The following is a 20,309-nucleotide window of genomic DNA, read 5'->3' as shown; positions in this document are numbered from 1 at the left end:
TATCCCTATACAGGAATTTAGGGAGCTATAATTTTTAATAAGTCAGTGCTCATGAATAATAGTCTACAGCCAGATGTGGAGGATCTTATTCCACACCACTTATTACCAGTTATGTGACATGTGCAAATGGCTTATTCTGCTAGCTTTCATTTCCTCATCAGCAAAGTACAGACGGCCAGAGTGCCTCTTTATGACTTTGTTGAGGATTAAATGAGGGAAGATATACACAGGGCTGAACACTGCACATGGTATGTTCAAATAAATGTTCATGAAGTAAATCCTTAATTAAAATACGTCCTTTTAATCTTACCTTTAATTGAGAGTGCTGACTGTCTTACAAAAGGCCCTTTGAAGGAAAACTTTTGTTAATAATTAGGCATAAGAAGATCAAATACGACGTGATTCAATGCTTAGAATAGCATAAGAATGTCATAGATATATAATATTTACTCAAGTCTTTGCGTGTTTAAAAGATGAAGTGCCTGTAATTATTGCAATATTGGAACATGTAAGAACCACGGGGTTAGATGACCTTGTGTTAATTAGCAATGGGCTGCTGGTATTTAATAGCTCTTGATAGAAAATGTTATACAGATTTTACCAAGAGCATCAGAAGCCATGAGTCTTCTCTGGTTCATTCTAATAATGACAATAATATCAGAACCCATTTGTCTAGATCTTTTAAACTTTGCAAAGAGCTAAGCAATCATTCACTTAGTCCTCACAATAACCGTGGGTGGCAGATGTGCCATACTTATATTATAAGATCATTACTTATGTATGTTATCACATCATTATTATTTATATTTCATGGGTGAGAAAGATGAGGCCCAACATGTTTAAGTAATTTTTTCCTTTAGGGTCACAATTTGCTTCCTGCAAACACCCTCAAATAATGGCTAAAAGATAGATGAAAAAGTATGTACCGCTCTCATTTTCTGTAGCCCTTTGAAACGAAGCAGGAGGGAAATGCCCGACCTTCAGTGAGGAAACTTAGCAAGCTTCTCTGGACAGCTGTGTGACACTGGCACTGTACAATCCTGGAAAGTTCCAGGTTCTGTGTAAACGTTCTGCGCCCATGGGTTTGCACAGCTTTTGGGACCACAGCATATGAGGTGATTACTTACACAGAGCCAAAAGCAGCCAACAGCCATGGAACTGACATTTTGATTTCCACCTCATTGCGTGATGTCACCAAAAAGGGGGAAGGGAAAAAATAATGAAATAAAACAGAAGCAACTTCAGAGGAAAATCTGTCACTCGGCTTGGATTTTCTTTTACTTGAAATCCACCCTGCCTATATTCAACTGGATAGACCGACATTTGACTTAACTGGCGAGAAAAGAAAGTGACAAGTGACATCCGGCTTTGGGCTCTCAAATTTGGTTTATGATTTAGTGCAGCAACCCTGAAATGAAATGAGCATGTGTAGGGGTCATCATTGTGCAGTCTGTGGAATCTTGTTTGAGGCAGAGCTATTACAGGGTTATGGTCAGATTCCAAAATGGATGGGAGATTCTACAGGACCGCTCTACCAGGCTGAAGCTTAGTCTTCCACTTACAGTAGAAGTCTGGTAACTGGATTTTAAACAGCTCCAAGTGCCGTAATTATGTTATCCATTCTGTGGTGGTTTGGAAGAAAATGGCCCCCACAAGGAAGTGGCACTTTTAGGAGGTGTGGCCTTATTGGAGGAAGTGTGTCACTGTAGGGGCGGGCTTTGAGGTCTCTTGCTCAAGCTTCCCTCAGTGTGACAGTCAATCGACTTTCTGTTGCCTGCAAGATATAGCACTCTCAGCTCCAGCACCAGGTCTGCTTGCAAGCTGACATGCTCCCCACCATGATCATAATAGACTGAAGTGCTGTGGGATGTCCTGTATGCTGTAAATATATGTTGCTATGATTGATTGATAAATAAAACGCTGATTGGACAGTAGCCAGGCAGGAAGTATAGGTGGTACAAAGAAGGAGGAGAATTCTGGGAAGTGGAAGGCTGAGAGAGGGAGAGGCTGCCACCACCATGATGAGAAGTAACATGTAAGATACCGGTAAGCCAGGAGCCACGTGAAAAGGTATAGATTTATAGAAATGGGTTAATTTAAGATGTAAGAACTAGATAGCAAGAAGCCTGAGTCATTAGGCCAAACAGTTTAAGTAATATAAGCATCTGTGTGTTTATTTTAGTCTGAGTGACTGCCGGCCCAGGCCGGACTGGAAATGCAAGCCACCGCAATTAAATATTTTCCTTTATAAGAGTTGCTGTGGTCGTGGTGTCTCTTCACAACAATAAAAACCCTCACTAAGACACCTTCTGTTTGTATTCTTTCCCAGTAAATCTGAAAGAGACCAAAATATATGGCAGGCCTTCCTTTATCAACAGTCACGTGATTCCCTACAAAGCTGGTTGGTTCCAACAATTAGTCTTTCAAAAGAGCAAATGGCAGCTGGGCGGTGGTGGCGCCTGCCTTTTATCCCAACACCCAGGGGGGCAGAGGCAGGCAGATCTCTGTGAGTGCGAGGCCAGCCTGGTCTACAGAGCAAGATCCAGGACAGGCACCAAAACTACACAGAGAAACCCTGTCTTGAAAAACCAAAAAAACAAAAAAAGAGCAAATGGCCCATTTTAACTCTTGAAAACTGAATGGGAATCACAAGATGAGAGAAGAGGGTTGGTGGTAGTCGAAGGTCAAATGAATGACAAATGATTAAATGATTAACCCGCCAACACGTCAGTGTCCATTACTGTTTAGAGATATCGACAACATCTATTGATAGCTGTCCTAACAATATTGAAAATAATTCAAAAATTTAAACGTAAGTTAGGTAACATATAACAGGAAAAATTCACATACACACAAGAGCACTGAAGGTGTGCAGAAAGTGAGTGCTGCTTGGGGCATTTTTGGTGACCTACTTGAAGTGACCGACAGTGAGATGGCAATGTATTGTTTGTGTGCTCCACAACACACAACCACTAAATGGTAATTGGGTTGTGCTTCCTAACCCGTACTGTTTGCCACGAGCTTACCAGCAAACACTGCTGACACTGTTCGGCACGGAAATGACAAGGAGCCATTTAATGTCCCTGATTGTTTAGCTGTGACACTTTTGATGCACCGTGTAAGAAATCTAACTAGCAGATAGGGGGAGGGGGAATTAAAGTGACTGTTGCCCTGCAGTCACCGTCGTGATCTGTTTGCCAGGCTCTTCCCTCACAGCTGATATTCAGCATTTCCAAATGGGGTGAGTGGGTTAGCCAAGCAACAGGAAGCAAACTCAGTTTCAGGGAAGTGAGCTCCTAGGTGGTCTGTGTTAGATCACTCGGGTGCTCCGATACTGCCGGTCATAGGCCAGTCCCTAACACACAATGGGATTACTGAGAGGAAAGGACCAGGACTGCAGAAATTAGGTAAAAAGCAAATAAACAAGCAGTGACATCAGTGAGAGGAGAACAAACCCTCTGAAACTGCCCTGTCGGCCACAGCTGCCAGCCGACACAGACAGGAGGTCACCAAGATTCGTAGAACCACTCGGCCGGCTGGTAGACCTGGGAGCAATAACAAACGGGCCTTATACCACTGTGCTTGGATAAGGGCTACAAAGGAGTGGATAACCGATACAGACCCCAGCAAATCTCTGGATGACACAGTGTGAGTGGATTCAAAGACAGAAATCCTCCCGGTAAACTGAATCCCAAATAGAATCTCATGAAATAGAATACGGATGTCTTATTAATCATCTCTGTAAAACGTTAAGGCATTGCTGATGTCCTTAGTTACTAATATGATCAACTGCAATCAAAGCAGAAGGGCTTCTTTTGGGGATGACTGTTTTCCTCATTTGGGGGACTCCCTGGTTCTGTTTTTAGCCAGTTCTCTCTGCAATATGACCATAAAAATTTAACATTAAATACAACTTGTGAAGATTCTTACAGCATATTGATATAAATTCATTAATGACCCTTTCCAGGAGAGGCATTATTCAAAGGAAAGTGAGACTTACCACTTTAATTTTATGCATTATGTCTCGCACAGCTCTCGGCACAAAGGTGTACAAAAATAGCTACTAGTGAATAAATGAGGGACCTCTGAGCCTGTCTCTCCACTCCAATACCCATTGCTAGTCTCTCTAGGCCTTTCCTGGATTTATGAGCATCATTTTACATGCCCAGAATCTTCTGAAGCCTCACTGTGCACACTTTTACTCCAACACTGTTTAAAATCCTGGCTTTGCCACTCAGTATGATACTAGAGAAATTGCTAAACCTTTCTGAGTTCCTGTGTCCTTACAAAGTGGCAATACAACACCTATCTCTAGCAGGATTTAAGTAAATGACCCATGTTACATTCTTAGGTAGAACTCATGGGATGAATCAAGTGCTAAAGAGAAGGTAGTTATCTTTTATGTGTGTGTGTGTGTGTGTGTGTGTGTGTGTGTGTGTGTATGTGTGTGTGTGTGTATGTGTGTGTGTGTGTGTATGTGTGTGTGTGTGTGTGTGTGTGTGTGTATGACAAGGTCTCATGTACCAGTTGGCCTCAGCATATAGCTAAGGAAGATCTTGAACTTTGTTTCTGTTTATTTTTTTGAGACAGGATCTCACTATGTAGCCCTGGTTATCCTGGAACTCAATATATAAACCAGGATGGCCTTGAACTCACAGAAATTTGCCTACCTCTGCCTCATTAGTGCTGGGGCTAAAGACTGTGCTAGTATGCTTGGCTAGTCACTATAATTTTAAAGTCTTGCCCATCCTCACTGAAAGATCATTCCAGCTCTTCACTTTCCTTTATCCAGACTGTAGAGAGTATCCTGACAGAGAATAACACACTGCTTCCAATTAGATGCTGAGGATTCTGCTTTGACCTTGCAACTCTCAATGTCAAGAAACACTAAATCTGTTACAAATGTTTTCCATTCTCCTTGGACGCTCCATTTCTTGTAGTCAGCAGATGATGCTCCTTTATAAAGACATGGATGTACCATCCTACCCATACATGATGCCCTTTCATACATGCTGCAAACATTGATGCACATAAGATAAAAAATAATAAAGCCCATTTTAAAATTTCTACTTGGCTTCACCAGCCATTGGTCATTGCTCATTGGATGTGCTTTGACTGTAATCTACATTAGCATAGTCACTACTACATTGAAGATCCTTAAAAAGCTAATCCAAGTCCCTTTTCGCTCTTCTAGTCCTAGGGGATGATCTACAGAATTTGATCCTTCTTGTTATTCATACAGTGTGGGCAGACACCCTTTCCTTCATCAATTTCTTTTTTCTACACTCAGATTCTGTGTCTACCTCCCTACTTCCTCCCTCCTCCGTTCTTTGTGGCATATATGGTCATACTCTTCTCACACGTCAGTAAAAAGAACATCTCTTTTGATGGTGCTTTGACTGAATCACTGTCTTTTCTGTTTCCCTTCCTGTTGAAAGAGACGTCAGCGCGTCTTTTTCTACTGTTTCTACTCTCGAGTCCATCTCTTATTCTTCAACCCACTGACATCTCCGTTTTGCAATGAACACTTGAGTGAAGCTGCTCGGTCCAACGCCCAACGATAATTTCTAATTATGAATGCAATTGAACTCTTCAGTTCTCACACAACATGGCCTCTCTGGATGCTTTGCTGGCATTGTAGCCTCAGGGAGTCTTTAAACAGTGAACTCGTCTGTTCTCACCCCCTGCTGTGTACCCTGTGCTTCCTTCAACGTTTCTCTCATGTTTAACTGAACCGGTGTTATCCCGCTTTGGCAAGCTCAGGACCTTCTGGAGTTCTTGGCCTCATCTTCCTTTCCCCTGTGCAGTCATGTTACCCATCTCATCATGCCCATCTTGATGGGATACACGTTGACATAAACAGAGGAGTTTTTATAAAATACCTAGATGTCAATGTTGGACCGATTAAAATGCCCGCGGAAAGCAGGAATGGACATGGGCACATTTTAGGATTTCTTTGCGTAATTTAATGCGAACTAGGATGGGGACCCAATGATTCATATCCTCCCCAGTACTATAGTCCTACTTCAGTCTTCACAGCTGTCTTTATTCTTCAATATCTCTCCATGTTCACAATCTGTCCCCCTTGAGAGTTTCAAGCATATTTTGTCAAGATTTGTAAAACACAACTTTACAAACACAACTTTTTGCCTTGTTCATGTGAGTTCCCAAATTAAATTTGTTTTGCAGACTAGATAGGACCTTCTAGAAAAATGTTCAAAGCACCCATTTAGTATACTTAAACATCCTGAAGAAAAAAAATTGAACAAATTAAAACAAATATGAAACACTGATGAACCTGTTTATCCACTTTTCCCAACACATAGCATAGTTATATGCACAGGAACAGCATCCAGAAAACTTGTGTTGACCTGATTTGAAAGGCCATTCTCAAGGATAGAGTCCAACTAATCTAAAATATTAAGCTGGCCAAATATGCTTGTGCTTAGTAGGGATTCAATAGCTGTCAGTTAAATGATGGATAACCATACTGGTTCACATTCCTGCAGAGTGCAAATCAAGACATAGCTAGCTATGGTAGATAGATAGATAGATAGATAGATAGATAGATAGATAGATAGATAGATAGATAGATAGATAGATGATAGATATTCCCTAAAGTATTCAATTAAATTTGTATTATATTTTGTATATCATACAAAATAAAAGAAGAAAGGAGGGAGTTGGGGGATATAGAGGGATAAACAAAAGGAAGGTCTTTACCTTAATAAAAATAATAATGTTCTGTCATGGTATCTAGGTAGGTGAGGACAAGAAAATTCCTAGTGTGCAATGTATGTCTCTCCTGACTTCCCAGTGCTTTACCCAGAGTGTCCAGTATCATCTTAATTCCCTTCAGAAGTTACTTACTCAAAACAAGACAGGCTGAATGATGAAAAACATACCACTTGATTTTTTTGGCATTTATCTTTTTTCTTCACATATAAATGTAAATGTGCACTAAAATTTTCATCAGTTTATATTCATTGTGCATGGGTACTGGGATATATACAAACACAAATTAATTGAACCACAGTGTGTCATATTCACATTTAGTAAGGGAAGCAAATCCCAGGAAGGAAAAGGGCTTTTTCATTTCAACCATAGTTCTCAGACCTCTTACTACATATTAAAAATAATAACAAATTTAAAATAATTTATGGTTCCATCTGGAGTTAAAAGTAAATTTCCTTTTTGTCACAAAACAACAAAAAATTTACAAAAAAGTAAAATATAGTTACATTATTCTAAAAGTAGGAACTTCAGAATTGTCACAACCAGTCACTTGTTGGCCTATATACTCACCTTCCCATCTAATGCATATTCCAGTATCCTACAGTAACAGAGCACTAGTACATTTTAAAGAGATGAAAGTACACATGCACGGTTCATGTGAAAACTGACCAAAAGTGTGAATAAACTTCCTTTGCAGCTCATAGTACTACACCAAAGTGAACTTCTGTGTTTGGACAATGTATTACAATTTTGAAAGATGTTATCACTGGGGGAAAGATGAGAAAAGGGCAAAGGGACTCCTATGCTACCTTCTGTAGCTTCTTGTGAGTTTTAAACAGGGTCAGAAAAAAAGGCATTTTCAAAGGTATGCAAGACATGATATTGATGGCTAGCTCTACTCTAATGCATTTTCTAAGGTAAACTATGCTTACAGCTTTCATTATGAGATGAATTTTGCATCTGTGTTCACAGTTGATTTGCAGATGAGCATCACAAGCACCAATGTATTGATTTCATGGATTTTTAAGAAGCAGGTCAAATATTGGAACCTTATGTAAACTGAGAGTTTAGCACAGAACTTTATTAAAAGAGGATTAAAGAATTTGTCAGTGTATTTCTAAATTTGAAATGGTATTGGTCACTAATTAAGGTACTTTTAAAATAGAATACAAGAAACCAGATTCTCCAAACTGTACTTATGAAAGTGAGTCAATTTTATATTCCAATTTTATTCACTTTTTCTGAATAGTCACAACATTAATCTACTGGGAATAATCTAGTTCATATATTTGAAATTCCATTTATTTTTTCTATTGATACGCATGTATTACACTTTTATATAATACAGAATTTCCAGCGCTGTTTTAAATGACAAAGTTTTCAAAATGAGAAGCATGACCCATAGTTTCAAACAAACCCAGGATAAATTCATAATGTTCAAAATGACATAGTTTTTCATTTTGTGCAAAGAAATTAATGATATGTTATTCAACATAGAAAATCCAGCACAACTATTATTCCTTTCATTTTGACTCTGTGTAGTCTTGACCCATTGCACAACCGACTTGGAACCACCCAATTGGTTTTATGTTCAATTAAAAGGGACGCAGGAATCATTTCATTCCACGTATTTATGAGGCAGTTGACTTCAGCTCAGTATTTAAAAATATAGGTTTCCAATTTAATTTTTAACAGATTTTACACTTTCAGTTGTTCTTCCCAGTAAAGGGTCTGGTTAATGTATGAATCTTTCAATACTGTTACAGCCTAACACCAAATTCTCTATAACATGTAAGCCTCCATCACAGAAACCAACATAAGGTTAACTGGCCTTGTCAGTGAGTTTTAGAAGTACAAGAAGTCCAAATACCTTCACACTTCTACCAAAATTATGGACCATCTAAAAGGATGATCTGTGAAGCATCTTTTGATCAAGCTGAAATCATTAAGACATGGAAAATCCTTGCCTTTACATTCCTTCAAACTACAGGTTTACATGGTATTATTACTTGTTGGTATCCACTATTCTCTCTTTCCACATCACAAGTGAAACAAAATAAATGCAGTATAAAATTATACATTCTGTAACAACTTAGAAAAAAGTAAATCAATGTTTAAGGCCTTTAAATATTTGTAAGACGCTCCTGAAGAACTAAAAATCACAAGTTTCAGATAGCTAAGAAAATATGGACAAAAAAAACTGGCCTAAGAAATCATTTGAATGGAAAAAATGGTAAGCAAGTATTTTAGACCTTTGAGGTCAAGGAAAATGAACAATTTTTTTCTACTCACAGACTGAACAAATATATAAGCATTCAAGCAGTCATTGGAATCAAGCAAGAGAGACAATGTTAAAATGAGACAGAAAGGATGGTTTAAGAAAATGCTAGAATAAAAATAAGTGATGAGAAGTCAGAAAAGCACATGCATCCCTGGCATTTTTTTTTTTTAATGGAAGGCTACCTACTAACTTGACTACACACTGATGATTTCTGTAAAGGAAAGAAAAGGGAAACATTAAAAAGAAAGTACATTTAAAAAAAAAAAAGAACTGGATGGGAAAGTGTGCTGGAGGTACGGAGTACTGTGCAATGGGAATGGGAATCCAATCCTAACTGCTGTCTGTTTAAATGACAGAGAGTGGCAGTCATGGGTTAGCCTTGGGGAAACATGTCAGCATGTCTATACATTCTTATATGACTGATGTATTCAGATCATGGTGACTTGCCAATGATTACCATTATCAATGGAGAAATGCTTCCATTCCTTTCACAAAGGCAAGAGTAAGATGTTAAAACATGTAGGCTTTCAGAGTTTCAAGATTAGAATACCAATAAAATTGTCTCAGTCTACGCCATGCCAGAGGAGTTCGCAAAGGAAACGTCATCCAAGCTGTGTACAGTCCTACTAGACAATGAACAAAGGACCCAGGAACATATCCATGACAGGACAGTGGACTTGGGAGACAGCTTCAGAAACAAGAACAGTCACAGCTGAAGCCAGGAACCCTACAGGTGGCAGTCTCTGGTGTCACCCCCAAAACACCAGCTCTGCACCAGCTTCACGGAGAGCACTGTCCGCTTCCCTCAGAAGTGTAACGAGCCAAGAGCAGTTCACATCTGACGAAGTCTTCAGGACAGGAAGTTCACATCAGACTTTTGCAAAGTCTTAGTTTCAATAGGAAGCTGATAACAAGTCATGGAATCCCTTGGGAACAGGCTTAAAAGCCCCTCTTCTAAGAGGTATAAAAATCTTCAAGATCACCACAGGAGTAAAGGTTCTATGCGTGTGTCTCCATGAACCTCCTTGAGGATTGCTTGATTTATGTGTGGTTAATGGGTTACCTGGAAAGGAAGAAGAAAATATAATGAGTACCTTATGATAAAGCTGTCATCTCAGGACAAGTAAATAGTAACTATTGCTTACTAGTTAGCACTCACTATACCAAACATATCACTGAATTCTCCAGGACCTTCATGTTCACATTGCCAACTTATTAAAAAATATGTATATTTTTCTTCTATTGTTTTGCAATATTTTTAACACAACTTTCATCATTATTTCAAATGATTCCAACTATGACAAACACAGTCACTACTGACAATAGTTCCCTTACCGGAAAAAGTGCATGATTCTGAGGGGCCTCTGATTTGTGCAGACAGGGTGGCTAAAATCTGTAAACCTCTGTGGAGAAACATCTTTGGTCACTGGAGTACAATCAGAGCTTACTCAACCCTTGGAGACTTGTTCTACAAAATTCATTCTCAAAGAGCATAGAAATTGGGGACCCTATCAGAATCCTTAATATATTCTGAAAAATATCACTCCTTTGTGTGAACAAAAAATATTTAGGGAAATAAAGAATGAAGAACAGTGCAATGGTTTACCAAATTTCAAAGTGTGCAGATCTTCTCATAAAATGGACTGTATTATTAATGCAATTTGAATTATTAGGAAGATTCACAGTAAATTTACACGTCTATTATTATCCAAACATATTAGTATCCAAAATACACATACAGGAACAAAATAAAAAGAACGTGTTGTAAATACATTTACATTTATGTAAACAATACAGGAAAAAAGCCACTGCTGTGCTGACCCACTCTTCACTTTACATCACTAACAGATAGGGTATTTCACGATAGCAACCAAAATGTGATCCACTACCTGTGGGCACAACAAAATGTGAAATTTTAAAATAATGTGAACACTAGGTTTTATTTCATTGAGTGACATGTGGATAACACATTTTTTAAAAAGGCTGATTTTACTTTGTTTTGTGATCTGCTATGAAAAATGAAAATATTACACTAAATAACAAAATAACTCTTGACTTTGCTCCTTTATGGCTAATTGCATACCATAAAAAGGACTTGGAAAATTAAAAATCTTTTTGAAACTCAAGGGGAGCCATCTTGACTTTGTCTTGTGGTCGAATGCCATTTCTCCCACTGTTCTCCTTATGCTCAGGGTTACAACATGAAGGGCTTGCTGAATTACAGAGATTAAGGAAGGTGGAAATATCAGGGGGGAAGACTTGGGAGTCTCATCAGTTTGTCTGCCATTCAGGGGCATTCTACACAGTCTGCAAAGGACTCCCAGAAAGTTGGTATAGGAAGGAAGAGGGAAGAAAATATTATTTCTAGAGACTTTATGTCATAGATGCTGATGGTGATGGTCGATCACTGTGGGGAAAAAGTATTTTCATAATAACATTTATCCATAAACTCTACATAACATAATCTTTGACTATCACTGACTGGGAAAAGGTTCACCTATGTTTTCTGAAATTTGTTTTTCCTAGTCAGAAAACTGATTAAATATAAATACAATAAATATAAACACAATAAATAAAAAAAGTATAAATACAACACGGGGACCATGTTTGTGAAACTCACGTTGAAATAACAAAAAAGGTAAAGAAGTGTTGGAAAAGACTGACAGAGAACAGATGATCAGTTTTAGAGCGGGGGATAAAGGAATGAGGCAGAATGCTGGAGGTGAACAAGAAGCAGGAATGTGTGCCCCCTGAGACACAAGAGCAGGGTGGGCCCTCAGCACCTTTCAGCCCAGCTCTGTGTCACTGGCAGGTTTCTATGGTAGTGTCATCATTATATCTTTATTCTAAGGTAAACATTTGATCCTGTTAGTTCATAAAATCGTGGGAAGATTCTGTTGACCATTTGCATATTAATTAAAGCTTTGTTTTCATATGATTTTGAAAACAAACAATATCAGAAGCCTCCTTAAATAAAACCAATTTTTCCTCCATCTCTGAAAGTCTGTAGGTGTATGTCTGTATGTATACACATCCATATATATATACATATATATAAATATTCATGCAGACATATAAATACATGTAAGTATACCATCCATACACACAAGAATATAAATGCATATTTTTACAATGTATTTTTCTCTTGGCTAAAATATTAGCTAAAAACACCAAAAACTTAAACGTAAGAGTAGTTGCGCAAAAGTAAGAATTATCTTATAAGCATGGACTGAAACGTAAATAAAGCAATTTTTCTCACATTCACGATTTGTACAATATTCTTAGTTTAATCCCTTTTTGAGTATCGAATAAAATAATTTCTAGTATCCGATGACGGTGGATAGTCTGTTTTAGACTTGATCATTCTGTTTGATTAGGACGCACTACGGTTAGACATGTGACACTGGATTTAAGCCAATGTGGTAGGGATACACCCCAGGCTGTGTGTTACTTTCAGACTTCACCCCTCTCGGTGTTCTCATGTATAAAATGCGGACGATGTTGCCAACTTCTTCTGTGAGAATTAAGCATTGTCATGTCTATGGAAACATACTGCTTTGCCAGCATTGCTACTCCATGAAATGACAGTTTTAAATGTGAAATTGTCCTAATGCATAAATCTGAAGAAGAGAAATTGAAAGTAGAGTGGAAGAGGTATTGTGATAGAAATCGAGGTAAGTCTGAGGGCTACAGATGAAAATAAACTACTGATTTGCCCATTTTCAATATAGTATAAACTGAGCACATGAGCATGTATCAGCATACCCTCTGGGGACATGTAGTTTCATATTAAATATGATGGTAGAACCAACAAGACATACAAATTTTCAAATATATTCCAATATGTTATTTTAGAGATAGAACATGATTATGGGTATAGATATACCCTCTCCAATTTAAATTACCAAATAAGCACAATTCAAATGATATTTAAAAACAAAATCATTAACTAAAACTAAGCAAAAAAATCAATCATTTAATAATTTCTAGGCTCACTGAAGACGGTCAAGTGACCAATCTTAAATTCTGGCTCATTGGTAGGTGAAGATACCATCTCACTTGCTGTAAACTATAAACTGGAAAGTTCTAGCATGTAAGAGTTGCTCAAGTAATATTTATACAGTCCCACATTTTAACAAGGAAATGTTACTAATACATCATATAAACATTACCCTATTTATAGAAGTAAAATACAGCACTTTACACTAAAATTTTGTTTTTGACAAAATGTCGAACAGTAAAGTCTTCACTTTCTAAGGAGATCTTCAGCAAGTTTTCGGTAACTATACCAGGAGGTTTCAGGGGAGCAAAATCTAGGTTGTTCCTATGATGCATGCTGCCTTCTTGATCCCAGGGCTACAGATGCAACATTCATGGAGGAGACAGATAAATAACCCCAGTTTTGCCTCAGTATCACATGCTGTCATCAGTCTTCAGTACATCTGCCTTTGAGGAAGTCATGCTTCATACAGCTGTTCTTCTTCATACAACCTTATTTTCTGCCTAGCAGCTGGAATGTTAGATTCAGCTACTGGGCAGCTGAACCCATGTACATTCAAAAATAGTACTAATAACAGGAATTGCTTCCCCTGTGTCAAGCACAGCTATGGTTAAGTGGCTCAGAAGGATGAAGAAGCTAATGTGATAACAATAAACATAAGTGTTAGGACTGAAGCATCCAGGTATACCAGTCCAAAAAAAAATCTATTCCAGATAGCCTTAGGGTCTCAGATATGCGTATCAAATCTCTTCACCAATTTGAACTAAGAAAATAAAATAAGTGAGCAATGCATAAGATACTAGCTAAATCTGAATAAGTAAAGTCTGTTGTTTTTATTCTGTTTGCTCCTTGTGCTCTGATCATTATGAAACGTCCTTAATTTTTCTTCAGATTGAACACTGGAAGGACATTTAAATCTTTTCTTTCTCCAGTTGTAAAAGCGAATTAGAAAAATTCTTGATAGGATTATGTTCATAAATGTGTAAATTTCCTTTCTTCCCAAGTTCTGCTGACTAGGTAATAAGTGGTAGACAAGCCTGGGGAGGGACACAATGATAGTAGCGTGACCTCTGCAGGCAGATTCTGGGTTCAAGTCTAGCCCTTTGGCTTTCAAACACTGTGGGACTACATACATTATTTAAACTGCATGGACCTTCATCTTCCCATGTATAATTTTAGAACAATATTACTATCTAATATTACATACATTATACAATTACATAATATTACATACATTTGCTATTATGATTAAATCAAACATCCCTTGCAAAGAGTCCATCTCAGAAAATGCATTTTAAAAATTAGCAGATAGTAATAATGATAATTCTCAAACAAGACATAAAAAGTCATGTGTAGAACTCCCATCAAGCTGTGTTACTGTTTCTTTTTTTAATCTAGAAATATCGACTGGATTGGGGTTAATTTTTTTTATTTCTTATAGTAACCCACCTTGCAATTGACTCTTTCAATACTATTGCTTTTAAATGTCATATATCAAGAATTTCACACTTTTTGACAGCTGTGGGTAAAACAATGTCTTTTCATACAAGTTGGTACTACATAGTGGTTAAAAGGTTGATTTGTGGCATCAGGCTGCCAGGGGCCAATGATCAGTTCTGCAGATGGTTCAAAATGATTCAAGGTAAAGATTAGGCCTCTAGCATCTGCATCCTATGGCCACAAGCTAACAAGTATAGACATGGACTAAAGACAGTTGCAGGCGGTTAGTGTTTAGAGAGCAACCACCTCTAATGTGTGTATCATAGGCTGTGAGATAAGAAGGGCAGGCCTTGGCCGGGCGGTGGTGGTGCATGCCTTTAATCCCAGCACTCAGGAGGCAGAGCCAGGCGGATCTCTGTGAGTTCGAGGCCAGCCTGGGCTACCAAGTGAGTCCCAGGAAAGGCGCAAAGCTACACAGAGAAACCCTGTCTCGAAAAAAAAAAAAAAAGAAGGGCAGGCCTGGGCTAAAGACAGTGTCAGGCACTCAGTAGCATCTACATTGTAACTGCCAGTATTCAAACACGTGTCTTAACACTGCCCTTGCTCAGGTTACATCCATGTGCATATGGAAAGCACTAATTGGACTCAGTGGTTACAGAGAGAAATAAAACGTTGCAAGGCATCTGTATGCACAGTGAATTCTGTCTTTCTCCTGTCATTGAGCACATATTATGCCTTTCTCAGATTCTTATTTCCCATCTGTCTATACCTCCTTCTTTGTGCTTTAGATGAGCCAACATCCATGAGACTTTGCATACAGGACAGGTATCTAGGAAATCAAAGCCATACTTTATTCAGGAATAAAACCTGGAACAGGATCATTCAACAGTGAAATGCAGATGTGAAGATGCCCTGCTGTATCAAGGATTACTTTGATGTTGTTATTCTTTAATTAAATGCTAGCCTACCCCTCGGTTCATTTTTTTGTTTTTTGTTTTGTTTTGTTTTGTTTTGTTTTCAGTTTGCAATCTGTGCAAAATTGTGCAATCACTTCCGAGTCACTACAGCATCAATGTGAATCTCCTGCCATTTACAGAATAACATATTCTTTTCTGTAACATAGTTATTAAAATCTTGTTATGGAGCACTTTGGAATACCATTTATATCCTTGTCGCTCTAGGATGAGTCACATACACACATTAATGGGAGATGGTGTGTTTGAGCAGTGGAGTCAATTTCATTTCAAAGGGAGTTACATTTTCACTAAAATACCCATGTTATTAGCAAAACATTTATTTTTGTACTAATGAACATTCTTTATTTAAGCAAGTAGAAGGCAAGAAAGTGTGGTAGTATTTCCGTGACAAGACAGGAGATTTAAATGCAATTGGTGTCCAACCTTTAGAATAGCTTCTTAATAACATCACGAATAGATACCATTTTACACTAAGATACCAACAAATTTAGCCTGCTCTGTAAAAGCACAAGGAACTGCAGAATGCCTTCATAATCTTAAGTGCTGATGTGAATGAACTTTTCCTTCCTTGGAATAGAACGGCTGCTCACTGCAAATGAATTTTTTTTAATGTGACTCTTACAAGTACATGAATTTAGCTCTGGTTTCACTATCTGTATACTAAGTGCGCAATTAAAGCATCATTATTCCACAGTAACAGATTTTTTTCACTTAAGGTAGAGAAGAGCTGCCATTAATTTGGTCATAACTGTACATGAACATATTCACCCTATCTCAAAGCATGCTCTACAATAAGGTATCATAAAATGAAAGACACCTGCCTGGCAAGGTTGCAAGCTGCACAGATAGCTTTCAGGTATAGACAAGCCACTACAAGACAGCGACCAATGAACTGTTTTCATAAGTATCCTCATTTGCATACCATTAAAAATAAGTGTATATTTTACTCCCATAGTAATAGATGTGGCACCTATAGCTCTGATCATCACTGCATGTTCATACCACAGTTTACTTTTTCTTCTACAGAACTCTGGTGCTTGACCAGTCTTGACATTTGCTTTACCATCTAGCAATAGAAGGTTGTCTATCCAATACTTCAACAAGAGTCAGCATGACTACTAAAGGATCTTGAACTACTTTCAGTTCATCTTTTCACCAAATTTTTGAAAATTTTGGCGGGCCTAGATAACTAGAGAAAGAGTCATTTCAGATAACACAGAGTATTCCAGACAACTACAGATAACTAACGAATCCTGTTAGTGTGAGCTTCCATGGAAGCAGAGGGGTGAAGAGTCCCTGGATGTGGCATCCAGTCCTCTGCACTTCCAGCAGAGAGTCACAGTACTAGAGGAGCTGAGACAGCCTTTTCTTGCTGGCACAGATACCAGAGTTTTACACCACCATTGCTGCCTGCTAGTTTTTAACTTTACAGTCTCTTGAGTTTGTCACATTCCCAGCTGCCAACATTGTCACTTGGACAGAGTTCCTAGTTCCTCTTTCAGTAAGATGCTTCTTAAGAAGTCTATCTTACAAATAGGATTAAATCATCACCTTGACACCCTAAACTCAGCAGTGGCATTGCCATTCTGTATTTTATTTTCTACAAGGTGCAATTTATCATGTTGTATCAATGCAAGACTAGTGAGCTCTTTTCATGGAGGAAACATCTGAGGTCTGTGCACTGAGCAAATGAAGACCTTTACTGGAATGGAGTCCTCTGAACAGATGGACTCACGCTATTTCTCAGAACTTCGAAGCCTCCTACATAGTTCATGGAAGCAGATGAGTGTTTGTGTTGCCTCTAGAGAACTACTTTCCCTTCAGGAACAGACAGCTCATCCTCAGTTTGGCATTTGCTATTAACAAATGAACCACTCCTCACTTTGTCTTCGGGTACCCAGTAAATGCCTCTGGCATTTTTCAGAATTTGTTAGGAAAAGATGTCCTTATACTTCTGGTCCCCCAGCTTGTACTCTCTGTTGCCGGTGGAACACAGACACACACAAAAATTAGCAACTTTAGATAACAGTAAGAAGCAATTAGGATAAGGATGAATATCATAGGAAGTTAAAAACTATTTCAAGACAGAAAAATAATACCTGAAGAGAATCTGGGTAGATTTTTTTTAAAGATATGAATTACATATTCCAGCACTGGAAAGTTTAGAGACTATGAGATTTTTTTTTTAGTTCAGTTGGAATGTGCTTCACCTGCCAAATTAGATATTACATTTGTTTTTTAGGCTTCACCTCTCATTTATATAGAATAATTTGAATGGATAGTTTTTACCTACTTTCTGCAGGAAAATGTTAGCCTAAAATTTAAGGCTAGTCAAGAACTATACTCTTCAATAATTTCAGCTTTGCTACAGTAAAAGTAAATGGGAGTCAGAGTAGAGTGCAAAACTGTGCTCCAAAATGAGTTTGCAGTGAGTGGGACTTGAAAAGAACCAGAATTGAAGGCATCCTTTATGGTGGTTTTGGATTGTTAAGAACATTTTCTCTTAACATCAGGAAAGTTGGCTTGAGTTACAAATGAAATGGCTTTCAGTAATTTTTCCTTGGGACACCTGTCCACATAAATAACATGGTGCTGTCCTGTTGAAAAGACCTGGTGTGACTTGTGGAACGACAAAGTCAGTATATTTTGAGAACACTCCAAAAGGAAGGCATGCTCTATCATCTTCTTCTATTCAGTTAGGTTTAGTGATGATCATTCCATATGTGATGATAATATTTTTTTAAATTCCTTTCTGTACATTGCAAAATTAAAATCCATTCTCTGAAGGAAATAATATCATAGACAACAATGGTTAACAAGCGAGATGTATTGAGTATATATATATATATATATATATATATATATATATATATATATATGTGTGTGTGTGTGTGTGTGTGTGTGTGTGTGTGTGTGTGTGTGTGTGTGTAATTGTTTAAGGTAGGGCACAACATAGCTTTCCATGTTAATTCCAATATATAAAGAATAGATTGGGTAAGAAGTCTGTCTGGATTTGGTTAATGGAGATTAAGTGAATGCCTATTGGCTCTGTGCTCTTCATGCAAATTTATAAATAATAGGCAGGTTGAACACTGACAGATGTTCAGAAAAATACTAGGGTTTTATACTTTTTTCTAATTCTAAGAAAAGTGGCACTACAGGACCACTGGTGGTGACAGCATTAAAGCTCACCAATGGCAAAATATTGTCTTATTCTAGGTGCAACATCCAACCTGTGGGTTGTGTGAGGCAGTTCAAAAAATGATGCTTCTTCCCATTTGGGGTTTTTTTGGATTTTTTTTTTTTAGTTAAAAAAAATCATTGCTTTCTTATTAACTGTGGAGTCAGTTCTTTGCCCTCTGATCTCTAAAACTGTACCAATTTTGTTGTCTCCATTTGAAATCAAGCACCTGGAAAGCTAACAGTAACCATAAGCAAGAGTAGGTCACAGTCCACCCTGTTAACATGAGGTACACACCTGCTGCTCTGTGAGAAATGAACGGAGACAGGTGCTCATTTCTGGAGTTGTTTTGAATCTTTACTTCTCAAGGGAACGTCTGCCCCTTCCTCAGAATCCGACCAACACTAGGAATCGCCATAACTACCGCTCCAGCGTGGAGCCAGAATAATTTTGAATGTGGAAAATCAAAAACTGTCATCAGGCACAGCAGAAAGCTCCTCTTTCTACTTCTCCATTCCAACTTGAAGAGTTTTACACGTTTGCCTAAGGAACAAACACATGTCAGGCACTCCACTGTTGAACAGATTATCACAGGATTCAAAGCTGGGAGAAAGGGAACATTTTAACAATCGTAAAGGGACAACAAGACAATAATGTCCTTTGCTTCTAACAAAGCTCACAGTGGGAATAGTTCTCTACTGCTCTTAGCAGGTTATAAATGCAGAATGCATACAATAAGTAGGGCTAACTTAAGCAGCTATTATAAGCAATTTCAACAGGGATTGTAAGTTTTCCTTGGGAACAGTTTGGGAGACATTCTGCACAAACCAAAGAAGAAAGTTTCATTGAATTCAAGCAAGAAAGAACAAAGATTTCAACAGATAAGTATTTTAACATTTAAGTGTCAAAGAATCATAGAAACATTAGGTGGTACTACTCAGTTGGAATCCTAAGATTTCATATTTGCCGTCATAACCATTCATGGGCTTATCTGAATATCCATGCCTGCAGTAATTTATAACTTGCTGATGCATAAACTAGGATCATTCACACTTTAAGGAAGGTAAAAGTGATCAAGCCTTTTAACCAATGCTTCAGTTTTGCCACCCATAGGCACTTGCTTTTCAAGCCAACTTCACATCTCTTAACTCATAATTAATCCTATGATCCCCATGAACATTCTGAATAATATCCATGACATTTTCAGTGGTAATTTATGATACTTTATAGATAAGTGGCTTTCAAAGGTTTCTTTATGCATGCTTCCCTCCAAAGAACATACATAGATTATATATAATCAAATATATATCATATATATCAAAATATGTAATTTGAATAATAATTTGAGAAAATATGGTATTATTATTCATAATAAATCATATAAGGCGATGCTAGTCATTGGCATCAGAAAACAGAGGGGTTTTGATAAAATGAATCAAGATATAACATTGTCTACATGATTTTAAGAGAACAGAAGAGTTAAAACTCAGGTAGAGAAATGACTAATCATGTAGACTAATCATGGCATGATAGAGATTAAAGATAACTTACAATTTAAGAAGAATTTTCCATTTTTTGAACAAGGAAAACATTTCTTTTTCCATTATTGCTAACTTTAGCCTCTTCTTATCAAACTAGAAAATGTAAGACTAAGGCAATGTGTAGGGTAGGGCAGAACTTCTGTGCACTGATCAC

General features: G+C 37.7%; 1 protein-coding gene across 5 annotated transcripts in view; it reads right to left on the bottom strand.

The window, feature by feature from the left end:
* Positions 1-7,944: 7,944 nt before the first annotated feature.
* Tafa2 (TAFA chemokine like family member 2) overlaps positions 7,945-20,309 on the bottom strand; it is a 446,228-nt gene continuing 433,863 nt past the window's right edge. For 4 of the 5 annotated variants that reach the window (XM_052753500.1, XM_052753498.1, XM_052753499.1 and 1 more), the window contains exon 5: positions 7,945-10,079. In XM_052753500.1, the coding sequence (XP_052609460.1) occupies positions 10,068-10,079 (12 nt within the window). In that variant the 3' untranslated portion in view covers positions 7,945-10,067. Of the gene's footprint in view, positions 10,080-18,911; positions 19,158-20,309 lie in introns of all 5 variants that reach the window. The other variant, XR_008221708.1, reaches the window with a different exon arrangement.

This window comes from Peromyscus californicus, unplaced genomic scaffold (assembly GCF_007827085.1).
Source record: "Peromyscus californicus insignis strain IS unplaced genomic scaffold, ASM782708v3 Scaffold_24__1_contigs__length_46423439, whole genome shotgun sequence".
Lineage (NCBI taxonomy): Eukaryota > Metazoa > Chordata > Mammalia > Rodentia > Cricetidae > Peromyscus > Peromyscus californicus.
The sequence above is the reverse complement of the archived record's forward strand: the minus strand, read 5'-3'. Positions and strand labels throughout refer to the sequence as shown.